The sequence below is a fragment of the Monodon monoceros genome, unplaced genomic scaffold (genome assembly GCF_005190385.1).
Source record: "Monodon monoceros isolate NGI ecotype Baffin Bay Population unplaced genomic scaffold, NGI_Narwhal_1 Super_Scaffold_7, whole genome shotgun sequence".
Classification (NCBI taxonomy): Eukaryota; Metazoa; Chordata; class Mammalia; order Artiodactyla; family Monodontidae; genus Monodon; species Monodon monoceros.
Window position 1 is genome coordinate 23,198,488 of NW_021703784.1, and position 23,053 is coordinate 23,221,540.

The 23,053-nt window shown below is 36.5% G+C and overlaps 1 protein-coding gene across 3 annotated transcripts in view; it reads right to left on the reverse strand.

The window, feature by feature from the left end:
• Nucleotides 1–23,053, reverse strand: part of DDX10 (DEAD-box helicase 10) — a 287,054-nt gene that overhangs the window by 210,501 nt on the left and 53,500 nt on the right. For all 3 annotated transcript variants that reach the window (XM_029207245.1, XM_029207243.1, XM_029207244.1), the window contains one exon: nt 20,312–20,789. In XM_029207245.1, the coding sequence (XP_029063078.1) occupies nt 20,312–20,789 (478 nt within the window). The remainder of the gene's footprint in view (nt 1–20,311; nt 20,790–23,053) is intronic.

Below are 23,053 nucleotides of genomic sequence, written 5' to 3' on the forward strand. Positions count from 1 at the left end.
TGATCACAGTTAATAACACTATGTTATGTAACTGAAATTTCCTAAGAGAGCAGAATTTAAATGTACACACACACACACACACACACACACACAGGTGAGGTGATAGATGTGTTAATTTACTCTGTGAGAGGAATCCTTTCACAATATATATGTGTATCAAATCATCACACTATTGATGAAAGAAAGTTTGACATACTGAAGTATGGGGAGGTCATTCTGGCTTACTCATGATTTAACTTGAATTTTATGCTAACTAAAACAACCTGTCTGTAACCTATCAAACATACATCTGCTTTAATTATTAAAGAAATGGGTGCACTGACCAAAAGTAAAGAATGTCCATGTTAAAAATAAAGATTAAATGCCTCCCTTCTTGGGAGGCCAACGCTGGTTCTCCTTTGATGATAAGACTCCCTTCCCAGCTGCCAAGGCCCTACCGACTTGCCGTGTACACGCTGGTCTTTTTTTTTTTTAAACCTTGAAGGAAGGTATCCCTGACTTGTTCGATGTGCTTTGTGCTGAAAACCATGCTTCTCCAGAGCAGTTCCTCAGAGTTATCTGAGAGGATGTCTCCCAGGCTATTGTCCTCGGTTTGGCTCAAACAAAACTTAAGTCAAAATAAACATCTGGTTGAAATTCTAGACTTCTAAATGATCATTAAACACTTAGCTTCAGCATGATTTCTTTCATGATAACTCAATTTTATTAATAAAATTTTACACATTAAATGTGATTCAGCCACAATTTACTTCACACTGTAGTACACACCCTATATATACTGACATTTACAGAAAAAAATTATAGCAGTGACAACTCCAAGAAGCATGAGGAAGAAAACCAAGCATTTAAAGGAAGCGTTTAATAAAATTACATGGTTTCTCTATTTCAAGAATAACAAAAGAGGATCAGTTCTTTGACCTTTAAGCATCAAGAGAACTTTTAAATTTGGCCTGATAAAACATGCAACCTTTCAGTAAGCTAACAAACTATTGAAGAGTGAAATAAATACGGCAGTAATCCCCTATTCCTGGAATAAAGATTCTCGTCATTAACAGTGTAAACACTGTTAGTATGATAATTATAAGAATTATAGTACACCGTAACAAATCACTATTTCATAAATTGTATATAATAATGGATGGAATTCTATTTCCTTTACCATTCTGGCCTTTAAAAATATCTACATGATTATATCTCAATAAAGCTAAGGAAAAAATCCACATACAGATTTCAATATTCATATGTAACCCATTCTGTGTTCCTCTGTACTTCTACCCCACTATTTAAAATGCATATTCATGTCAATATTAGCAACGAGAAGACAAAAACAGGTAATTAGCAAGGATACTCACTATCTTCAGGCTTTGAATGGATTGGGTTTCCCAGTATTTGGGGTCTTCCTAGATGTTTTACTGATTCCTATTTTAATTCAGTTGTAATCAAAGTACATACTCAGTAGGAATTCAAACCTTTTAAATATATTGATGCTTATTTTATGACTTAGTATATAATGTATTATGAAAACACCATGTGAACTGGAAACAAATAAATACTCTGCAGTTGTTGGATGTATTGTTCTAAAATATCAGTTAGGCCTAGGTAGTTGACAGTATTACCCAGATACATTCTCAATGTTTTCATATGTCTACTGATTTTTTTAAATCTAGTTGCTCTATCATTTGCTGACAAAGGAGAGTTAAATGGCCTTAAAATGATTTGGAGCTCTCCTTCTCTGGCTCTCTCTTCCAGAGGTCTCCTCTCACTCTGAGGGCCATAACTGCCCTAGCCCCACTCTTTTCCTCAGGCCAGTAAGACTGCATACTTCCTATGAGAGTTTTTCCCACTTTGTTACTGTGGCCCATCCTTAGGACAGAAGGGCCACAACAGAAAATCCACCCTGTGTCAGCCAGCCCTTTCTTGCAAGTTTTGACTTTCCTCTAAAATCTCCTTACTTTTGCTCTCTCTCGAGTCTTTAAGTTTTTGTTTTGTCCAAAACTTACGATTCTTAACTGCAGGAGGATCAGTCTATTAGACGCTTACTATACCTACACCATAGAAGCCCCTATGCAGACTTAAACTGTTTTTCAATGTTACTTTGTGTGTGTGCGTGTGTGCGCGTGCGCGCAGGCTCGTGTGTGTGTGTGTGTGTGTGTGTGTGTGCGCGTGCGCGCGTACGTGTTTCTGTCTGAAACCTAACAATGGACTCGTGTACCCCAAGGTTTCAGGAAGGACAAAATCCATAAAAAGTTTGATAGGATGAATTCCATGACTCAATAACTCTGGAGTCATAATATATATAGCAAGAGAAAGATCATTAATAGTACTTATTAGATGTGCCTTTAATTAAGACAATTCTGATGGCTATGTTAGAGGATGGATTTGAGAAAGGAGATCGGTTAGGGGGCTAATTTAACAGTCCAAAGGAAAGAATAGGGAGAAGATAGTGGTAAGCATGAAGAGGATGGGGACTGAGTCAAAGAAATTAGAAAGTATACAGGTAAGTAAGTTACCCAGAAATCAAAAGGAATGTCAGGGTAGAAGTCACAAACATTTTTCCCCCACAGTATTATGCCATTAACACTTCTCTCCATGTTTCTTACATTCACTGCTATCACCTCAGTCTACCTAGAAATGGGAAGTAAGTATTGATCCTGTCAAAACTCTTCCATACCATATTGAAAGTGGGCCTCACTATTCAATCACCACACTCTGGCCCACTGAGCCAAACTGAATTTATCATTCTTTTCAATATAGAGATCCAGGTTGCCAACACCAACTAATCAGCTAGCATATAACAGGACACCTATCTACTATCCTTGATTTATATTTTGATCAGACTGATCTACCAAAAATGATTTATATATAATCAGAGTAAACAGAAATATGTTAAATGATCCCTATTTACACTATCAAGATCAAATTCATATACTGAGCCTCCTAATCTAGCACAATCTACCTATCCAAATTTAGCTATGATTCCTTTACATGTACCTTCACAACTCCACCAGTCCCCTTTCACAACATGAAATGTACATTTCTATCTGCAAGGCTTTGTTTATGCTATCACCTTGCTAAAAAAAATCCTTATAATCACAATTGTAGTTAAATTCTTTTCTTCAAGACTCAATTCAAGTCCCACCCTCACAGGTCCTTGCACTATTTCCCTCCAAAATATTTCTATAACATACCTAAGCTAACAGGTATTGTTAATCATCTTTTAATGCTTATGGTCTGTATACTCAATCAAACTAAAACAACATGAGTATAAGCAACTCATTGGTCATCAGGGAAATGCAAGTCAGTGAATACCAGTGAATACAGTGAAATACCATTTCACATCCAGTAGGATGGCTATAATCAAAAAGATAGATGATAACAAGTGCTATTGAAAATATGGGAGGACTGGAGCTCTTGTACACTGTTAGTGGTACAATCACTCTGGAAAACAGACTTGCAAAAGGTTAAAAGTTCTTGCTATATGACCCAGCAACTGCAATCCTAGGTATATACCCAACAGAAATGAATACTTAGGTTCACAAAAAAATTTGTACACGAATGTTCATAGCAGCATCATTCATAATTGCCAAAAGATGGACACTGATGAAGGGATAAACAAAATGTGGTTTATCTATACAGTGGAATATTATTCAGCCGTGAAAAGGAATGAAGTACTGATACATGCAACAATATGAATGAAGCTTAAAAACATTATCTCAAGTGAAAGAAGCCAGTCACAAAAGACCACATATATGATTCCATTTACACAGACTATCCAAAATAAGCAAACCTGTAGAGATAGAAAATATATTAGTGGTTGCTTATGGCTGAGGAAAAATGGGGGCTTGAGGAGTAACAGGTAAAGGGTGTGGGATTTCCTCAGAGGTAATGAAATATTCTATGATTGTGACGATGGTTGGACAACTCTGGAAACATACCAAAAGCTACTGAGTTGTACAATTTAAATAGATGAATTTTATAATACATGAATTATATCTCAATAAAGCTGTTATCAAAAAAGAGGGGATATGAGGGCTTCCCTGGTGGCGCAGTGGTTGAGAGTCCGCCTGCCGATGCAGGGGACACGGGTTCGTGCCCCGGTCCGGGAGGATCCCACATGCCAGAGAGCAGCTGGGCCCATGAGCCATGGCCGCTAAGCCTGCGCGTCCGGAGCCTGTGCTCCACAATGGGAGAGGCCACAACGGTGAGAGGCCCGCGTACCGCAAAAAAAAAAAAAAAAAAAAAAAGAGAGGATATGAGAGACATGCTGAAAATCTTCCACTGAGAAGGGAATAACATGATGCACTAATTTCCAACATATCTAACCATATATCAGGTCTTCAAGGTCTAGAAGAGTTCAGTATCTGATTTAGTTATTTTCTTCTCACTGATAAAAATCACAATTATAAATGCTAATTGTAATACTTAATAATTAAGACTACTCAGAGAATTGTAAAAAGGAAGACTAACTTTCAGAAGTCATGTTTTAAGATGAATCTGCATCAACTTTCCTTTACTTGATACTATGATCAGATTTATATTGAAACTGCAGTAGTGGTCATAGTAGTGAACTTGGATAATACAAGAACATATATAAATAGAATCACTCTTTACTTGCCTCATGGTTCCTGCAAAGCTCTTCTACTCTTCCAAAACTAATGACCCAAACTACTGCCCCCAACTCTGCTCATACCCTTTCCCTCTTTCTCCACCTATCAGATCCAACACAGCCTTTAGCAAAATCAAGTCCCACCTACTCAGAAAGATCTCTAAGACTCTAGCCCAAATTCAAAACATTTTATTTAGGTAAATATTTTACATTAACCTTTTTACATAGCTATCTTATATTGTTTTTTCATATAACATTTCCACATAAACGTCCTATATCCTCAACTCTAACTTTCCTGAGAGCTGACAAGTTTAATTGTTTCATATTTGGTACAATAACATGTCCACATTAAGTGAGTAAAACAAACACACACTTGATTAACTACAGGGGTAAACTGTGGCAGAAGATATTTAAGGCCAACTGACACAAACAATCCCAAATGCTCAGACTAACCCACTATCCCTAAAGGTTCAGTACTTTTATTCTTTCAATAGACTTTTGGGTTTGGGAACTATGAATTATTTCAGTGAAAGTAGGAATAAATAAGTCCCTGAAGTGGCTATGGGTGTTTTTACAGAGACCTCAACAGAATAAGACAGAAGCTGGTGTTCTAAGGGTCTTTCAACCTGAGAAAACCAGAAACATAAATAGAGCCTCATTAAATAATTGTTTCTTGGCACATGCTAAGGCTCTACATTTCACACAATATGTGCAACTCAATACACATGGACACTACTGGAAAAATGCTTCCCCAGCTGCAATGAAACCACTCTTTCCCTCAACTTCTAATCTGAGGAATTCCTAGAAAACTATATAAAGCCATTCAAAATGATATTAATGAGGATATAATTAAGTATAAATGAATTGTAGATCTGAATTTGAAAAAGCTTATGAATCATTATTCTCCTTTATACTGCTAAATACACTTTTTGCAGGAACATATAAACCTAACACAGATGTGAACACACAGACCTGCCAAAACAATTCTGTCATTTCTGGTTTAAAATAACTAAGCAATTTTGATTACTGTGCTTACTCATGTCTCAAAAGAGACAGCACCAGTACTGCCTAGTAGTTCTTAAATTGCTTCTCCAAGCTTCTTAAGTGTGGGGACACCAGGACTCAAGTGGTGCTGCAAATGGAGGAGCGTCTGTGCCAGCACTGAGAAACAGGAAGCCTGCCTCCACCTGCCTCTGCTAAGGTTAAGTCTAGGCTGAAGAAGTACACAATGGCGGGAAAGAGTCTTGCAAACTCTCCTGGAAATAGTGATTTAAATACACACTCTGCTCAAAAGTATATACCCATCTAGACCTAAAACAACCCACTGATGGACAGCATTAGGATCAAACTAATCTCTACAAGTAAACTCACTATAAAATAAAATTACTGGCTGTTCAACATAAGTTAGTTTTTCTAAATTATTTTCTCAACCATCTTTAGAAAAAGGGAAATAGCCAAAATATCACTTAAATTTTTATTTTCTCTAGAACAACAGAGGAACACAGCAAGAAAACAGGTCCTAGAGATCAAAATAACCAATACGCAAAGAAAAGGATATGGATGAATTAAAGTCAGGCTTAAGAAAGATTTCACACAAGGTATTTACTCTCTACCTAACCCAGCTTTTCTAATCCAACACAAGGGTCCTACCTAAGATTAACCCATTCAGGCAACAAATATTTTCTGACCCCCTTGTGTTCCCAGTACATTTTTCTATCAAATGGTACAGTCTCAAATTGGGGTAAGAAATCTGATTAAACAGACAAAAGATTAACCAGATTTGAATTTAAAAGACTCTACTTGTTTATTTATTTATTCATTCTTTTCATTCAACAAACAGCTACTAAAAACCTATTACGATAGGCAACCCTGACAGATATAAAGACACAAAAATGAATTAATATATATTCCCTGCCTCCGTAAAGGTACATCATACGGTGGGAAAAACAAACAATATGACAGTGCAGCGTGCTCAGTGCTATGAGAACATGAGGACAGGTTACTCCGGACGCACACTTTGGAGCACCTGACTTGGTCCCAGCAAAGGTAACTACCCACTATTTTAGGCCTTATCAAATAAAAACAACAGTTCTCACATGGAGGAATCTGTGTCTCTGAAATTCATGTTGATCATTTAAACTAGTTTTTCTACATTCTGATTTGGGAGAAACAGACCAAAACAGAACCAGAAGGAAACAGCTCTGACTCTGCTGCTACCAAGCACTGAGAGATAATCATCTATGGGTCTCTCATGTTTCTGCACATTTTAATCAGTTACTCTTCCAGATCATCTTTCAAGGATGTCAACATAGCATACAGCCTTAGAAGACAGAGACAGTATCTCCCCTGGGGGCAATTAACAGACTTCCTCCTGACCAGGTTAATAGAGACAACATCCCTCTGGGTGAAGGCTGGGCAGGTTTGCTAGCAGTCTTCTTCCTAGCTCTGACACAAACCTACCCTGTGGACAGCTCCAACCTGGGGATACCTCCGCATGGCCCCTGTGGAACTTCAGAGGCAGGGGAACCAATGCAAACTTGAAGCTCATGCAGCCTGCTGTCCCATGAGTTGTCTAGCAACATATATCAAAATATGGCAGGCTAACTTATGGCAAGTAGAGTAGAATCTCAGACTCTTCATGGTTCTTGAAACCTAGAAATAATTTTTCTCTTTTCAGTAAAAGAATAAGAAAAGCCAAATTAACCTGCAATTTCCACCACAGAACAGAGCTAGTTAATGGGAGATGGGGAAAGGAAGAGAGGAAGAGTAACCCAGTATACCACATCTAATCCTGTAACTACAAATCCATTATAAATCTGTTTAGCTAAGCTGGTGTTAGCAGACAGGCTGGAAATTAGATATGTAGGTAGCCTCCAGGACACTGATGCCATATTCTTGGGCAATATGTGAAGGGGGAGAGTTAGAAATAGACTATTATTTCTAAAAACACCCACTGAACACCACTACTTTGTTCAAGTTATTAAATAAAATTGTCCAATAGCTATTAAAACATGTACTACTAAGTATGCTTGAAATTGAGTCAACCTAAAAACACTTAATGGAAAATAGTAAGGAGAAAATAAGATTCACTAAAAGCCAGCTTTTCAGATTTCTTAAAAAAAAAAAAAGTTGTCTCAGAAGATTTGGGTGGGGAGTAGAGATAGAGAACCTAATAGAAATTTACCTACTCTTTGATTTGTAAATTTCTACTTTATGGAATGTCAGCAGATAGGAAAAACAGTACAGATAGATCAAAAAATGCAAAAAAAAACAGTGCTGAACCAAACCACAGGAGAGAACATTATTCAGCAAGTTCTTACTGTTTCTGGAATATGCAACCATTTCCTACAACAAACATTCTGAAATTAGTATATCTCCAAAATTAGGTATCACAGCAAGGAAGAAAGCATTCCTCTGCTCTGTTGCTTCCTATGACATAAACCAGCAGACATGAAAATGCGTGCAGATGGAAGAATTATTCTAATTGTGATCACACAAAAGAAATAATGGGAAATATGCCATTTTAATTTAGAAAACAAACTTAGGTAGGAATTATTATTTGGAGGTAGGCTCTATATTGACTGCCACTGAGAAATTAATTGATTCGCTTATTCCACCAATGTGAGGGGTGGGGAGGGAACAGACCAACAGTAAGAAAATTTTATCAAGAGCGATTACCCCTGAAAATATGAGATGCATCCTTTATGTGCTATCAGAAAAGTTGCAATATGTGACTTCTATCACATTTGCCAAATGCTTAGGATTTTCTTCATATATTGCAGGGACATTTACAGTGCCCAGTACAGTAAGGCACTTGTTTCTAGAGCTTAAAATTAATGCACTGTAAGAATCACCACTGTATTGGCTTTATTAGGACTGTAACATAATATCACTCTGTTTTCAATCATTTATTATGCCAAATAAAAACCAGCAGATTCTCTGCCCAACAGTATATCAGGTCTGTCTGTCACCTCTATTCTAACAGCCAGCAAGCAAGCTAAAAGAAGAAAAGAAAGGAAAAAAAACCAAAAACAGCAACAGCGTTCTTGAGGAGAAAATGTCCAGAGACTGATGGTCTGCCTCTTGCTTAAGAGAGATAAATTTTTTATTCTATGGCAAAACACTCCCAGCTTGAAAAATAAACAAAATTTTTTAAATTCAGTTTATTAAAACTTCATCGTAGATGTTTCTAATTATGGTTTGTTTAGGAAGAGCTACACTATTGTTTTCTTTTATTTTGATACTAAGGATGAAAGTGCTGTCAATGAATGCCACAGGAGAGGCTCATTGAAAGAAAATGACCCCACACTAGAAACAAGCATTCAGTGTCTACCATGTAAAAGATGCTGCAGAGAATGCAGCTATAAGCAAGAAGTGCTGGGATTTCCCTGGTGGTCCAGTGGTTGAGAATCCATCTTGCAATGCAGTGGACGCCAGTTGGATCCCTGGTAAGGGAACTAAGATCTCACGTGCCAAGAGGCAACTAAGCCCGCGCACCACAACTATAGAGCCCGAATGCTGCAAATACAGAGCCCACGCGCTCTGCAGCCCATGCACCACAACTAGAGAGAAGCCAGTGCACAGCAACGAAGAGCCCACACGCCACAAATACGACCTGACACAGCCAAAAAATAAATAAATTTTATTACCTGCTCTCAAGGAGATACATCTTACTACACATTTCTCTGTATAGTCAATGTGCCTACCAAAGGCCCATTTACCAATCATTTCTCCCTCTTAATCTTTCCTTGTTTAAAGTACACAACTTAAACAAGGAACTAATACCAAAAAGGGCCAAGGAACACTCATATCCCAACTGTGGTGGTATCCCTTACAGGGCCAAATCCCATTCATCAAAAATAACCCAAAAGGCATGGAAAGGTTAAAACTACACAGTTTTCTAAATGACAAACAGTATGTTCCATTCATTAAACATCATTCATTACACAGACACAAACATCCCACAACACTGTATACTATTATGGCCACACAAACAGAAGAAATGGGGAGAAACAAAAAAAAAGAATACAGAAAGAGGCTTTTGATCAAATAGTAAAAGAGAAAATAATCATCTAACCCAGAGAGAGAAAGAGAAGGCAGCAAAAAAGGTAGAGAAAGAAAAGAGCCAAGAAAACATTCATTTTACTTTTTTAGTAATTTTTCTTTAATCTATTTTATAACATTATTGTTGTGTGATGAATTGGAAATTAAAAAGCTAGCCCTTCAGCAAACATAGCTTGAGAAGCACTGCCCTAAAGACTTTAAAATTTTAAACCATCATGAAATCACTATGCTAATCTTATACTTATTTTGTAAGTATGTAATTTATGCTTAGACTTTACTTTTACTGAAAAATAGGCCTTTCTTAATATACAGGCATCCCTGTTCCCACTGAACTTCACTGAAGTGCCATTGCTCTGACCAATTTACTTGCTAGCGCCTGCTCCCAAGAGGGTCTGAATTCTCTTTCCATTCCCCTACCAGGCCTAGCTTTCAAGTGCAAATAACCAACTGGCTATTCACAACACATGCTCAGGGCACCAGCAAAACTGGAGTATTTTAAGAAAAAATGTTTCTGAAATAACATATTTCAACAAAAGCAATGAAGTAGTCATCATGGAAAAAATAATAACTTGAGGACTCTGTTTTAAAATGTAGTACTCTTTTTGTTTCAAATTACATATGGGCAGAGGAAGCACCATAATCTTAAATGCTTAAAACATCTAAAGGTCTTAATCTAGCAATAGCAGAAGAGTGCCTTACACACTCTCAGGGAGGTGCCTCTCACCATCCAACTATTTGAAATGCTACACCCCACCCCCTTACCATGCTTCATTTTTCCCACAGCACATGTTTATAGTTTTTGTCCATCTCCCTTCACTAGAACATAACACTCCATGAGGAGAGGGAATGGTGATGTTTCAATGCCTGGCACATGGCAGGTATGCAGTAAATATTTGCTGAAGGAGTGAATTTTTTTTTTATCTCATTAATGCTTCATTTAACAAGCCTTCATTTCACCTAAAATAGAAACTTTCATGATAGAAACAAAGCTTCACATCAAAGCAAATGTGATTTAACTCTGCCTGTCACCACCAGATGGCACTAGCTTTAACTGCTGCCTTGGACTCAAGACACAGCATGGATTTTTGAAGCTGTGTTTCAAAAACATACACTGAAAAGAACAAAGTCAAAAGTGAAATACATTTGGAAAAATTTAAGAGTTGGAAAGAAACTTGAACAGTTAAATCCAGTGTCACCACAAAGACAGTCCTCCCATTAAAAAGCTTTAGGTAAATATACATATACTGATGGCTTAGACTCAAGAACAAAGGATCTCACAAAGAGCATACTGGAACTAATCTGTTCATAAGCAGAAAACCTGGCATATTAGTCTAAATTCTCTATAGTTATATTTGTTTTATATATATATATATATATATATACACACACACACATACACACACACACACACACGTACACAAGCACCTGTTGATGACTTTGAAAAGCTCCTTATTTCTGATTATCCTAACAGTCAAGTTCAAGGGCAACTTATATGACCCTCTTCAAGAATAGCCTGTCCTATTTCAAATTTCTGTCATTACCTCCACTTTAGCTTAAAATGAAGATAAGCATGCCCTGATAAATGTAGTTCCTGAAATTTAGGCTATAAAAGTAGGTCATGAGAAAATCCAGTACTAGTCAGCAGTTCCTTTAAATATTCAATATGTATAAAACTAGGAAATGAAGAGAAACAAGTTGAAATATTTTTGATACAATAATGATGCAGCATGTGAAAGAATAAACATCAAGCCAAAAACTTTTAGCTTTCCACTGACAATTTACATCCTTAGGAAATCATTTGCATACAAAACTCAAATAGGGGAGAAAAATATATATATACATATATATAGCAACTCAGTATGTACATTTAAGCTTCAAGTCACACAGTAACTATTCCTTTTGAATTAGAATGAAGCCTACAAGAATTAAGCACAGGATGCAAAAATAAAATAAAATAAAATAAAAGCACCTGTAAGAAGACAAAAGAACATATATACCAACTCTATTTGAGCTACTCAACATTTAAGATTGTGTTCCACTTCATGGTACCAAAAAATTGAGAATAAAGTTTCTTGACTCCTAGGTTTTATTTTAAAGAGTTTTCCCTTCTGTTTAATTCAACAGCAATATATAAGACCCTTGCATACAAAGGTTATGACAATCTCAGGAATCACCAAGAGAAATGGAAATTAAGACATTCAAATAGGTATATTATGAAGAGCCAAAAAGAAAAGTACTAGCAAAATAGACAATTGGAATCCGGAGGTCAGTTGAATAAGTAAGTAAAGAAAGACTTCAAGGAAGAGGCAAGCTCAGCCCTGAATCTTGAAAGATAAGATGTGAAAGGCTGGAGTGGTGAGAATATCCTGGGAAGGAATCCCTTCCATGTAAGTGGAAACTCACACTGGGAAGAATGCACCGGACTAGTAGTTTAACAGGGAAGGGGCTAGCTTACAAAGCCCAACTGAAAAGGATGAAATGAAGGGAGGCATGGAAGGTCAACCACATGAAAAAAATAGATCTGAGAGAGGTTCACAGGAAGATGACTCAGAAGAACAACATTTGGGACCAATTACGAGGCTTATCCCACAAGCCAAGTCTGAGGTGAAAACGGTGTGGGACAGAACAGTGGTAGTGCTAGTGGGAAGTAAAGAGGAACACTAAAAGTAAAGAGCACTAAAGTAAAGAAGAACTGCTAAAATGTAGAAATGACAGGAATCGAAAGAAGCACAGTCAAAAGAATCGATGAGCCTGGGCACAACAAATTCCAGTTCTGCCACTTCACCAACGGTGGTGGGACATTAGGCAAGCAACAGAACTTTTCAAAGCCTCTGTTTCTTAACCCACAAAATGGGGATAATACTGTGCAAGGTTGTGGAGAGTTTAAGCAACGAGATGCAATACTCAAAGGCATGGCAGATTATAGAAAACCAAAAGATGTTCATCATTTCCTGATCTTCTTCTACAAAAAAACATAGTTGTCTGCAAGAAATTTCTGGAAATAAGTTAACATGGTTCATTCCCATTTTTAAATTAAATAATTATGGGGCTAAAAAAACAGTTAAATCAGCACTCTCCTAAAGCAGCTCATCAGCATGCCCAATCACTCCCCAAACAAGGGCATTACTTTCTCTAATGCCATTTTTTTTAATTTTTATTGAAGTACAGCTGATTTACAATGTTATATTAGTTTCTGCTGTACAGCACAGTGAATCAGCTATATATATACATATACCCACTCTTTTTAGATTCTTTTCCCATATAGGTCATTACAGAGTTTTGAGTAGAGTTCCCTGTGCTATACAGTAGGTCCTTATTAGTTATCTATTTTATATACAGTAGTGTGTATATGTCAATCCCAATCTCCCAGTTTATCCCTCCTTCCCTTCCCCTGCTGGGAACCATAAGATTACTACATCTGTGACTCTATTTCTGTTTTGTAAATAAGTTCATTTGTACCAGTTTTTTTATATTCCACGTATAAGCAATACTGTATGATATTTGTCTTTCTCTGTCTGACTTACTTCACTCAGTATGACAATCTCTAGGTCCATCCATGTTGCTGCAAATGGCATTATTTCATTCTTTTTTATGGCTAAGTAATATTCCATTGTATATATGTACCACATCTTCTTTATCCATTCCTTTGTCAATGGTCTAATGTCCATTTTTAAATCAAGTCTTAAACATATAAACAATATCTATAACCTAGTATCTTCTATATAATATCTTCTAGAGGTATACTGCATAGTATTAATATCCACAAGAATATTGCCAGTTAATTGGACAGAGAACTCCACCCAGAAAAATATTCATATAATAATGAATTTCATTTAATGACTCCACATTAAATATCTACTACTAACATCATTTTTAGTTTTATTTATAACCAATTGATTTATTTCCACAGGGTACTGTGCTTGCCTAGTTATGGTCTGATTATACCAAATTATAAGTTCTCCTTAAATACCTGGCTATGACATCACCTGACCTGTGGTATCAGTGTAGGCCTTAGCACTCTCCAGATCAATGCAGGACACTGAAAATGTGAAAACTGCTCTATCAACTATGCTAAAATCAAAAAGTAGTCTTGTTTCCTGATACTACGTCTGGAATAAATAAAATACATCACTTTTTCTCTCTACAATGCGACCTGATTCAGAAAAAGCCTTTATTTTTCAGCACTACCTTGGACACTGCCTAGCCATTGCACTGGCAAAGTTCTATCAACCCTTTACCTGTATGTTCCTATTATACTTCATCAAGTAGAAATAACAGCTAATTTTAACCATGTTCCTTCTACATACACAAACTGTGCTGGTTGCTTTCTATCTCTAAGCATCACAATAACTCTGCCAGGTAGTAACTTTAGAGAGATGGACACTAAGCCTCAGAAAGGCTAACTACTGAAGCTAAACATCATACCAGAAATAGCTCCCACACTAAACACACACTTTCTTGTGGCCATGGTTTTGCTCATTCTGTACTCTCTGCTTAGAATGCTTATTCCCCTTCCTATTAACTCATATTCATTCTTTAAGGCTCAACTTCTCTCAGGATGTCTACTCTACTGTGGTGCCAATGTTAACACTTTAAAACATTTGGTTTCAAGAATCAATAAATGAACAGAAATCTAAGATTATGTACTGAAATTTTGGTTTAATAGTCTGCTATGTTAACTAAAGTATAAGGCTCTGAAACTTACTAAGAACCTAGCACAGCCCCTGACACCTTGTAGGCACTCAGTAATCACTGCTGTGAGGAGAAAAAAATGAAAGCAAGAAGGGAGTGAAAGGGAAAAGGAGAGGAGACAAGAGGCAGAAAAATCCCAGCTCCCAAATATCGGATTCTTGATGAAGAACTTCTAATATATTTATAAGAGAATACTCATAAGCAACAATTTAATAATAAAATTAGCTAACCTATGTTTTACCACCACCAGTGAGTTCCTAAAACACTTACTAAGAATTTTGTGCCAAAATATAAAATTAAAATGTAAACAGAATATAGATTCAGCTCTAAGGACAAAGAATAATTTATGAGTATCATTCAAATCTTAACTAAGACTGATGTATGTTTACTGTTGAGAAAGCTTTAAAAGGACACTTGCTGAGCTAAAATGGAATCCACCTATCAGTCTCTTTTCTAAACAACTGTAAAATATGAGAGAGAAAAGTATTTCCTTAGAGATTTCATTCTCATATTTAAGAACATTTTTTTTGTTTGTTTTTGTTTTTTTGCAGTACGCAGGCCTCTCACTGTTGTGGCCTCTCCTGTTGCAGAGCACAGGCTCCGGACACACAGGCTCAGCGGCCATGGCCCACGGGCCCAGCCGCTCCGCGGCACGTGGGATCCTCCCGGACCGGGGCACGAACCCATGTCCCCTGCATCTGCAGGCAGACTCTCAACCACTGCGCCACCAGGGAAGCCCAAGAACATGTTTTAAAATCATTCTCAATTTCAACATTTTAATTATATATTCACGCTCTTCTCTAACACTGTCTCTCTGGAAGCTAACTTTCTAGACACCCAACAGCCAAGAAAGCAAGGCAAAATAAAAGTCCCCCCAAAAAATAAATAAATTAAAAAAAATAAAAGTCCCTTCCCTATGTGGGAGGTCAACCAAACTTCTCTTACTACTGTAGTGCCTAATCAGCCCAAGTGTGCTCTCTCCCGCCCATTTCTTTCATGGCTCCATCACTCATGACTCCCTCTCCAACGCTAAGGAGATCTGTTTCTCTGTCAATGCCTTGAACCTGTCAAATGGAAAAGAACTGTGACAGGGCAGTCTTCCAGAAGATATCACTTGCTCCTGGCACTCAGTACCTCTCTTCTCCATTTATACCCAAGTCTAAAGAGGTAAACTTATCAATTCTGTATTCAAAGTGTCTGCACACAATGGGTTGCCCAAAATTATCTACAGTGCTGTCAATTACACTGGCACTACCCATTTACAGAAAGTAAACCACACACAAATGACGGTAGGCCACAGAATAAATGAGAAAGAGAATGTGATCTGACATCAGGGATAGATTGTAGTACTAACTCCACCACTGTAACCTTGGAAAAGTCACTTAAAAGTCTCTGAAATTTTAAATAATAGCATCTGCCTTTCCTGTCATGAGGATAAAATGAATACTTGCAAGGAAAGCACTGGTATATGGTAAAATACCAAAAAATATATTATTTTATTAATGATATGATAAACAAATTCCATGTAATCTGTAATCCAATGTGTTCCCACTGACTCCAAGTCTCAATTGAGTTCTACACCTGCTCCAAGGGAGCAAGAAATGAGGAAAAAGATAACAAGACAAAGAGAACAGCCTGTGATAGAGGTAATGAAACCACTTCCCTTGCATGCCTGGTATGCTGTCCCTAAAGAAAATTCTAAAACAGGAGCAACAAAACTATTTGAACAAAGGCAGCAGTGTCTGAAAAAGTTTTGGGTTGGCCAAAAAAGTTCGTTGCGGAAAAACCCTAACGAAATTTTCGGCGAACCCAATACTTAATCTTAAGAAGAATAGATTCATTTATATATGTAAATGATAGTATTATTTCCCATTTTGTGTAAGGTTTGTTTGGTTTTCTTTACTTTATCAGGTCTATCCTTAAAAACAGGTAATAAAAGAAAAAAGCAGCTTCCAGTGAGTGATGGCTGCAATGCAATACGAAAATATAAAGTGCCAAAACAAAGGCTAAATAGGAAAGTCAAGTTGAGATTGTGGATACAAAATCACACTCAAAACCAAATGCCTTCAAAACATGATAAAGAACAACAACAACAAAAAAAAAATGATAATCTGAGTACAAATAAGTATTGATTTTGAAAATTCAAAGCCAAATAACAGGTAAAGTTGACAAGCCTTTCTATTTCTATTTCAGCTAAAGAGCCAATAATTTTAACTCTACTTTTTGTGTATAGTACTAGGAAATGTGCAGGAAGATACAGAAAAACATTTCTTTATTGGCTTCTTAAAAATCCTGTAACTGCCCCAAAAGTTCCCTCACATTTGACACAAACACTATAATATTTCCCATTTGTTATGGCTAAAAAAAAAAAAAAAGGAGGTATTTTCAAGATAGAGCTTTTTATACTATGCTATGCAAACATATTCTTAGTTAACAGAATAACAGTGATATGTTAACAATGATAACAGTAGTTATCATTGCTATTAGATATTTTTATTTACTATCTAAATTACAAAGCTTGGCCTGCACAGCTATATCATTCAAGTCAAATAAGTCATTTCTGCTCATGTTTATAGAAAATTCAACAATACCTTTTGAATTACTGTAAGTCAATCAGGCAAATCATACTCAGTTTCAAAATATAGATTTCAAAGAATATACTCTACATATATGAATTCTACATAATTCACAGCAAATAAAACTATCAAACTGAAAGAAGATATGAGTGATTCACTTATTCATTCATGAAACATTTGTGAAATCTGCACTAGGTCCTAGACACTGTAACAAGCCGTGAACACACACTGGTCAGTAAGACAATAATTTCAGGAAATTCAAAATCTAGTAAGGAAGGCAGGCAAAAAATGTGGTGGGAGGTATAAAATAATTAAAAGCCAGGAATAGTAATTAAAGTTTAAGGACATCTTGCTAATCAACAGGAAAGAGACCAATATCGTAAGAGAAAAAAAGAGAGAGGAAAACAAGCAATACACACACAGAAATTATACAATGGATAAATAAATGAATAATGTTCAATAACAGAATCAAGGAAAAATAAATTGAAATAGTAAGTTTGAATTTCTCACTAACTGTTTGTTTCAAAACAGTAAAAACATGTGGATATTCAGTGTTGGTGTTAGTAAATGGGCACGGACATAAAGCCAGTGGGACAATGATCAATATGACCTCTCTGCAGGACAGTTTGGCAAAATGTATCTAAAGCTTTTAAAACGTGTCATGTCCTCAAAGTCATTACAGGAAAACTACAAACCAATATCCCTTATGAACACAGAAGCAAAGACCCTTAACAAAATATTAGCAAATAGAGTCCTGTAATAGATACAGGAAAGCACATCACGAATGAGTGAGGTTTATCATAGGAATTTAAGGTTGGTTCAACATTAGAAAAATCAATGTGCTGACAGAATAAATAACAACAACTCTATGTTCACCCTAATAGGTGCAGAAACAGCATCTGACAAAATTCACCATCCATTTCTGATAAAAACACTAAACCAGCCAGAAATAGAATGAACTTCCTCAACCCGTTAAAAGCATTTACAAAAAACCTACAGCTAACATCAGATGTAATGGTAAAGGACTGAATGTTTCCCCTCCCTAAGACAGGAACAAGACAATGATGTCCATTCTCACTACTGCTGTTCAACATACAGTGTAATCAAGTAAGAAAATGAAATAAAAGACACACAGATTGGAAAGGAAGAAATGAAACTATCTTTATTCACAAATACCATGACCAGCTACAGAGAAGATCCAAAGAAAACTCCAAAGAATCTCAAAAAACAGCCACAAGAACTTAACAGGACAGTTTAGAATGACTGGTATGCAAAAACTGTACTTCTATATTCTAGCAACAAAAAATGAGAAACTGAATTTTTTGAAGTATTTATAATAGCATTGAAAACTATAAAATAGTAAGTGATGGATCTAACAAAACATGTGGTAAGACGTACATGCTTAAAATTATTAAAAAATGCTAAAAGATATTAAAGAAGACCTAGATAAATGGAAAGATATGTCATATATTGAATCAGAAGAGTCAATATTGTTAATTCTCCCCGAACAGATTTATAGATTCAATGCAATCTCAATGAAAATATGAAAAGACTTTCTATAAATATTAACTAGCTGATTCAAAAACTTACATGGAAATGCAATGGTCTAAAAATGCTCAAAATTTTTTAAAATATCAAGTTGGAAGACTAACACTATCTGACTTGAGATTTACCATAAAGCTATACTAATTGACACCGGTGTTATTTATGAAACGGTAACTGTATAAAACCAAGAGAGTCAACACAGAGACCTAAACGTACATGGTCAACAAAGAGTCAAGGTAACTAGAATGGAAAAAGGACAGTAATTTCAGAAAACAGTACTGGTTCAACTGGACATCCACATGGGGGGAGGGAGGCATTGGAACCTCAACCCTTACCTCATACCGTACACAAAAATTAAATTGAAATGAACACTAGCCCTAAACTCAAGTGCTAAAACTATAAAAAGTCCAGAAGAAAACGTAAGAGAAAACCTAAATCAGACTTCAAAAAAACAGATTACTGGTCAAGATACGAATATTAGACTGAGAATACCTAGATTCAAACTCCGACTTTGCCAATAATTAATTGTGCACCTCACTATTTTATTATCTCTGTATCTCCGTTATTTTCCTCTTACTTGTATAATGATAGAGTACCTACCTACAGGGTTATTCAAGGACCAAATGAGATAATGTTTAGAAAATGCCTAATACATAAAGTACTCAGTAAGTATGTTTGCTACTTTTAAAGTTTTTATTTAGTTACTTTAAAAAACACCTATCCAGGGCTTCCCTGGTGGCACAGTGGTTAAGAATCCGCCTGCCAATGCAGGGGACACGGGTTCGAGCCCTGGTCTGGGAAGACCCCACATGCGGTGGAGCAACTAGGCCCGTGAGCCACAACTACTGAGCCTGCGCTCTAGAGCCCACGCGCCACATCTACTGAAGCCCATGTGCTCTAGAGCCCGTGCTCCACAGCAAGAGAAGCCACTGCAATGAGAAGTCCACGCTCTCTTCAACTAGAGAAAGCCGCACACAGCAATGAAGATCCAACACAGCCAAAAATAATAATTAATTAATTTTTAAAAACACCTATCCAAGTTTCATAGTTCAAAATTTAATATTTCCTATTGTGACTCTTGTCACAATATTGTATAAAGAATTGTATAAGGAGTAAGAGTTCAGGTTCATTTTTCATTCAATTCTCTCCAAAGAAATGATCAAGAATAAGGCATACAAAATTAAAACGAAAATAAGGGAAGGGTGGAGAAACATATTTACTGTGCACCTACAAGTACCCCAGGAAACAGGTGCTTTACCTTGATTATCTCTTTTATTCCTCCTAGCAGGTGCCTAGTGAGAAACAAAGGACCTATGTGAAACTTAATAAACCTTCATAAGCGGCCTTTAAATAGAAGTGCTGGCTTTCTTTTTAAGATTCTGGATTGGTGCCCAAAACCAAATGTCTCATTAAAAGTTTAGAGAGATTGAATTGTTGTAAGGAATATTTATAATTATTTAAATCAGAAAGTAGTATACTAAGAATCACAGTGAAGGATCCTCACATCATAAACCACGAAACCCCATCACCTTATTACTTAATGTTATAATCATGAAACTGGCTACTTTTTAAAACATGCACCAGAAAACCAATAAATGAAAAGATTAAAGCTGTCAACCTCTTAGAATTCCCAAAGTTATGAAAAATGAGAATTCTTTAGCACCTATTCCATCGTTAAAGATGGAGAAGGAGGGAGAGTTCACAGCAAAGAAAGTCATTCTACAAATTTCTCCTGGTTATTTTCCCACAGTTCCCCAAAGGCAACAGGCAGCACATGGTAAGAAGTGGTAGGAAATAATAGAAGATCCTCCACTAGGGGTAAACTTACCTGTAATGTTTTATTCTCTTTAAGATCCAACCCAAACACATTGCGCCTCTTCACCTTAAAGAAGTCAGCATTGAGGCCACCGTCCTCCTCCTCATCATCATCTCCGTCCAAGAACTGCACAGGAACTTCTTTGTTCTTCTGTGGCTCTTTGTTGCTAGAGACAGACTGAGGTTGAGACCCTTTTGTTTTTCCCAGTTTCTCTTCCATTTCTTGTTCACATTCTTTCTCTTCTTCCTCTCCATCACTAATACCACTAGCCAGTCTGTACTCTGTCCCTTCTGGTATTTTCCCACCTTTCTGGAGAACAGACATTTTCTCATTGAAGTAGGCTCTAAATTCTTCCACTTCATCATTGGTGAGGGAGAGAGTCCTTGGCTCAATTACTTTATTATCTTGACTCACTACCAGTTCTTTGTTGGGTTGTTTTTGCATTCTCTGAAGAAATCTTACCCGTGGTGCCACAGCAAGACCAAGAGACCTTAAATATGAGCAAATGAAAACAGTTATCTCAGCACACTGATGGTGTGTTTATGAGTCTATTATGAAATGGTTTCTCAGGAGTTGAGATTTTTGGAAATTTTTTTTTTAAGAAAATGTTCCTCTGAGATACAACTCAATCTTGACACGTTAGGTGATCTAAAAGATAATGAATACCTGTCAGAAAATACTGGAGATACCCCATTTTCCATTAAGATGGTAACACAGTTAACAAAATAAAGAGCATGAGACCAGAAGCAAGGGAACAGTTCAACTACTAAATCTGCCTATTTCCAGTATAACTCTCTCAGCCTCAGTTTTCTCAAATGTGAGATAACAATACCTACCAGGCCTATCTCACAGCTGTTATAAATATCTGATGTACTAACTATATGAAAATACTTTGTAAAATATAAACACTAAAGCTGGAAAAGGCATGACCATGAAAGAACAAAACACAGTTCTATGCAATGAATAAACTCAAGTATTATCATCCTCCCTTCTAACACACATAATGTGGCACAATCACTTCTATAAAAATGGATTTTTAAACTTGAGACCAAAAAAGAAAAAAAAATCTTATTTTCTCCTTCTAAGATCAAGATTTACTTTATGGTCAGGTCTTTCCTAGCTTCTAAGTTCCCACAGATGGATTGAAAAGAAACTCTTAAAGCAAGGCCTGCTATAATAAAAAGCTAACATTAGAAAATGGACCAACTGCCTTTTTCCTATAAGACACAATTCACAGAAACTGAGAGGTGTGGTTGTAAAACCTGGATTCATAAATAGAACTGTTGAGGTTAAAATCCTGGCTCTGTCACCTATAAGCTATATGATCAAAGGACATTATTAAACCTCTCTATACTTCAGTCCTCTCATTTGCAAAACGGCATGACAAGAGTACCTACATTATAGGGTCATTATAAAAATGAGTTCACAGAGGCAATGCATCTATTATAGTGCCTAACACACAGGCAGCCACTACTGAGCACTTGTCATTATTACTGTTATAGGGGATACAGTTAGGATCACAAACTCAATACGCATCAGAGCATTTCTCTCAATGTATTACAGTTACATTTACATGTCTTTCTCTGCTACTAAACTTGGACCTCCTTTAAGGTAGAAGTACATAACCATACATCTATAATTTTTTTTTTTTTTTTTTTTTTTTGCAGTACACGAGCCTCTCACTGTTGTGGCCTCTCCCGTTGCGGAGCACAGGCTCCAGACGCGCAGGCTCAGCGGCCATGGCTCACGGGCTTAGCCGCTCCGCGGCATGTGGGATCTTCCCAGACCGGGGCACGAACCCGTATCCCCTACATCGGCAGGCGGACTCTCAACCACTGCGCCACCAGGGAAGCCCCACATCTATAATTTTAATGCCTAGCTCAATGAACTAGATATATTAGGTATTTAAAACATATTTCTTTAATATTCAAAAAAGTATTTTACTAATATAAATAAATAAAACATATTTCTTCAGTAAAATAGTTTTTTAAACCTTTATTTTATCCTACATACATAGCACTGTTTTAGGTATCAAAGGCTTCTAAAGGAAATTATAGATCAAGGAAATTATACATCTAAAATCCACAAAAATTAAATTAAAACACCAAGTTAAACTGTACCAGTAATTTAGGCTCAGAATTTAACTTTCTGCTTCCCTAAGCATCACCAACAAAAAGCAAAGGTCTTCAACTGTAAACAGATAAGATTTACTGGCATCTGTGGCAACAAAATGTCCTCTAAATATGGCCTTGCAGCATTAAAAGACCTGTGCCTCTCCTGTTTGCTAATATCTCAGCTATGTCAATGAGAAAACCAGGAAACCAGGATAGAATTTCATGAAGCACAAAAATCAGCTAATAACCTAAACCATGAATCATATTCAGAAATTTTAAAATTCGTAAAGAGATAAGCAAACAAAAACATGTTATCCATGGCATGTGATTTTCCATCCATTACCTAAACAAAAAGTCAGTGACCTTACTTTGTTATCTAGCAAATTAAATGGCTCTAAAATGTTACAACTGACAAATTACCTGTTATAATGAACTTGCAATGTAACATGAAGAATGGAAAACAGCAGCTCACTCGGATACAAGTTTTTATTAGACTCAAAGGTAAAGGTACTCGAATTCCTGGAAAGCAGGCCAAATACACAGACCTTGCTTTGAAAGTACATATTTCATCACAGACTAGGAGATTTCAATCTGACATTCAAAGTATGAGTAACCTTAAGGGTGCTTCTATAGGATTTTG